Source organism: Numida meleagris, chromosome 32, assembly GCF_002078875.1.
Source record: "Numida meleagris isolate 19003 breed g44 Domestic line chromosome 32, NumMel1.0, whole genome shotgun sequence".
Taxonomy (NCBI): Eukaryota; Metazoa; Chordata; class Aves; order Galliformes; family Numididae; genus Numida; species Numida meleagris.
Window position 1 is genome coordinate 722,494 of NC_034437.1, and position 3,888 is coordinate 726,381.

General features: G+C 64.1%; 1 protein-coding gene across 1 annotated transcript in view; it reads left to right on the top strand.

Moving 5' to 3' along the window:
- Nucleotides 1-3,888, top strand: part of IKZF4 (IKAROS family zinc finger 4) — a 12,635-nt gene extending 8,747 nt beyond the window's left edge. Inside the window, exons 5-7 of the mRNA XM_021379168.1 lie at nt 1,687-1,836; nt 2,041-2,172; nt 3,167-3,888. Coding sequence (XP_021234843.1) covers nt 1,687-1,836; nt 2,041-2,172; nt 3,167-3,888 — 1,004 coding nt within the window. The remainder of the gene's footprint in view (nt 1-1,686; nt 1,837-2,040; nt 2,173-3,166) is intronic.

Below are 3,888 nucleotides of genomic sequence, written 5' to 3' on the forward strand. Positions count from 1 at the left end.
GGGTCAGAACCCCCCATCCCTGGGGCCAAAACCCCAGTTCCTGGGATCAGAACCCCCCATCCCTGGGGCCAGAACCCCAGTTCCTGGGGTCAGAATCCCCCATCCCTGGGGCCAGAACCCCAATTCCTAGTGTTAGAACCTCCCATCCCTGGGGTCAGAACCTCAGTTCCTAATGTTAGAACCCCTCATCCCTGGGGTCAGAACCACTTCCTTGAGGTCAGAACCCCAGTTCCTGGGGTCAGAACCCCAATTCCTAGTGTTAGAACCCCCCCTATCCCTGGTGTCAGAACCCAGCTGGGAGCTGCACCAGCCCCCCCCCCCCCGCCGCTGGCACATGAAGGTGTCTGCGAGTCCTCGCCAAGAGACACAGAAGTGGGACACGTCCTCGCAGCATATCAAACAGCAATTGGTCTGTATGGGAGCTAATTACCGAGAAAACCTTCGTTTAATGTGGATTTCACAGGCGAGAGCCGGGCGCTCGCCCTGCCCGGCGGACGGCAGCGGTGCGGCTCTTCCCTCCCAGCCCCTAACAAAGCCACGTGCGTCTCATTCTATGCCACGAGGGACGTGGCAGCTTTCATCTCGGAAGATGTGCCGTCCAACAAGGAGAAACGTTCAGATCCAGATCAAACGCTCCGCACGGCGCTGAGATAGATCAGAGGCTGTGCCCCCCCCCCCCGGGAGCCCCTCTGCTTTGCGGACCTGGGGCTGGAGGAAACTTTGGGGTGGGCTTTGTGCGCCCTCCGGGTGCTGCACGGGGCGAGGAGTGTGCGTGCACCTCGGGGTCCGCTGCTGCTGGGGAGGGGATGGCCCCTGCGTGCAGCGTTGGGGTTTTTTGTTCAGGAGCCACAACACGGGGGGAACTGAGAGCTGAGGAAGGGATGGGGCTCGATGAGATGCGACGCAGCCGGAGCCGTGTCCCCGCGGTGCCAAAGCGCCTGGTGCCGGTGGAGGTGCTGGAGCTGGGTGGGGGAGGACTCACTGCCACCCCCCCCCCCCCCAAGAGCTGCTTCCTGAAAGCAGTTGCTGGTTCAAGTGCAAGCTGCAGGAAGGGCCAACACAGCGCTTCAGCTCTGATGGGAACAGAGAACATCAGTCTCTGCCCATTGGGAGGCGCAGATAATGGCACGGTGTGCGTGGGGCTCGTGGCCGCGCTCAGTCTGGGGCTGCCAGCAAGGTGCCCCCCACCCAGGATGGCTGCGATGTGCTGCAGGATGCTTGGTGATGGTCGAGAAGCCGGGGGGGGATCCCAGCTGCAACCCATGGCCCTTGGGGGTTACCCGGACCGGCAGCTGCCAGGAACTGCTCACTGGTGTCTGGGAGGAGCTGGACGGCTTCAGAGCCGTTCTGCTGCTGAGGATCAGCTGGAAGAGTATTGATTGTCATGGCCTCCGTCTGTCGGAGTGTGGCACCTTCAGCCCTTCTGCTGCCCTCTGGCTGGGAGCAGCGGGGAGGCAGCTCAGCGCCCGCTGCCTTGGCTGTAATGGGGGGGACATGGGAGCTGTGGGTCAGGGCTCCATCCCAGCACTGTGAAGCATCACCTCGAGCACGCAGCAGCTGCTCAGTGCTGACCCAACCACCAGTACAGAGGATCTAGAGCAAAGCGTGGTGCTCAGTGTCAGTGGCCGTGGCTCGGTGTCCAGCTGCGTGTCCTCACGGCCTGCCTCTCCTCTGCGTGTTTTGCAGTCTCCTCCCCCACGGTCGGCAAACCCTACAAGTGCAACTACTGCGGCCGCAGCTACAAGCAGCAGAGCACGCTGGAGGAGCACAAGGAGCGCTGCCACAGCTACCTGCAGAGTCTGAACACTGAGCCGCAGGCGCTGACCGGCCAGCAAGGTGGGTGCTGGGGGTGTGCTGGGGGGGGGGACACCAGGGCCGGGCTGCTGGAGGGTCCCAGCCGGAGCCCCACCGCTGTCCATGCCCAGCAGTTGTGGGGTGGAAGGTGCTACCGGGCCCGGCACGGCGGGTGCTGCCTCACCACGTCCCATCCCGCTGCTCCGTGCCCCCCGCTGCCTGACCGGTGTCCCCTTGCCTCGCCAGGTGACGAGATGCGGGACCTGGAGATCGTGCCGGACTCGCTGCTGCACCCCTCCGCCGACCGGCCGACGTTCATCGACCGCCTGGCCAACAGCCTCACCAAGAGGAAGCGCTCCACGCCTCAGAAATTCGTGGGTAAGGGGCTGCCCCCTCCCCGCTCCGGGCGGATGGGAGAGGGCGTGGGGGGGGTTGGGGGGTGGGTGAGGCACTGATGGCTCACGCTCTGCACTTGGGCGCTGTGGATGCTCAGCGTTGCAGCTTCCATCCTGCAGGGTGGGGTGGGGTGGGATGGAGTGGGACGGGATGAGATGGGATGGGGTGGGATGAAACGGGATGAGATGAGGTGGGATAGAGTGGGATGGGGTGGGTGAGGTGGGATGGAGTGGGGTGGAATAGAGTGGGATGGGATGGGGTGGGATGGAGTGGGATGGGATGGGATGAAACAGGATGAGATGAGTTGGGGTGGGATGGAGTGGGACGGGATGGGATGGGATGAAACAGGATGAGATGAGGTGGGGTGGGATGGGTTGGAGTAGGATGGGATGGAGTGGGGTGGGATAGAGTGGGACAGGATGGGGTGGGGTGGGATAGAGTGGGACAGGATGGGGTGGGATGGAGTGGGATGAAACAGGATGAGATGAGTTGGGGTGGGATGGAGTGGGCTGGGATGGAGTGGGACAGGATGGGATGGGATGGGATGAAACAGGATGAGATGAGGTGGGGTGAGGTGGAGTGGGATGGGATGGAGTGGGATGGGATGGAGTGGGATGGGATGGAGTGGGATGGGATGGGATGGGATGGAATGAAATAGGATGATCTGAGGTGAGGTGGGATGGGATGAAACGGGATGAGATGAGTTGGGGTGGGATGGAGTGGGGTGGGATGGAGTGGGACGGGATGGGATGGGATGAAACAGGATGAGATGAGGTGGGGTGAGGTGGAAGGGGATGGGATGGAGTGGGATGGGATGGGATGGGATGGGATGGGATGGGATGGGATGGGATGGGATGGGATGGGATGGGATGGGATGGGACAGGACGGGATGGGACAGGACGGGATGGGATGGGATGGGATGGGATGGGGATCCCGGCACCCTTGCTCCTGCCCTGACGCTTTCTCCTGCCCGCAGGGGAGAAGCAGATGCGGTTTGCGCTCTCCGACCTCCCCTTCGAGGTGAACGCCGGCTTCGAGAAGGACGTGGAGATGGTGTCGGCCCACCACCCCCTGGACCCCTCGTACGGCAGCTCCCTGGCGCTGATGGGGGGCGAACACCTGCGCCCGCTCCGCCTGCCCCCCACAAACTGCATCTCGGAGGTGACCCCCGTCATCAGCTCCGTCTACACCCAGCTGCAGCCGCTGCCGGGAGGCCGCCTGGAGCTGCCGGGAGGCCGCGACGCCGTCGAGGGCCACGAGGACGCGGCGGACGGGGCCCAGGCTCTGTACCGCGGGCGGGAGCCGGGCGCGTCGCCCACCAACGGTTGCCACGACTCCACGGACACGGAGAGCATCCACGAGGAACGGACGGCGCAGCCGCCGCCGGGTAACGGCCCCGGCAGCCGCCAGAGCCCAGCGTACGCCAAAGAGGACCCGAAAACGACGGAAGGAGCGACGCGTTCCACTCCGAGCTCCGGGCGGGACGCGTTGCGCGTGGTGACCGAGGACGGCGAACCGGTGCGCGCCTTCCGCTGCGAGCACTGCCGCATCCTCTTCCTGGACCACGTCATGTTCACCATCCACATGGGCTGCCACGGCTTCAGAGACCCTTTCGAGTGCAACATCTGCGGCCACCACAGCCAGGACCGGTACGAGTTCTCCTCGCACATCGTGAGGGGCGAGCACAAGGTCGGCTGA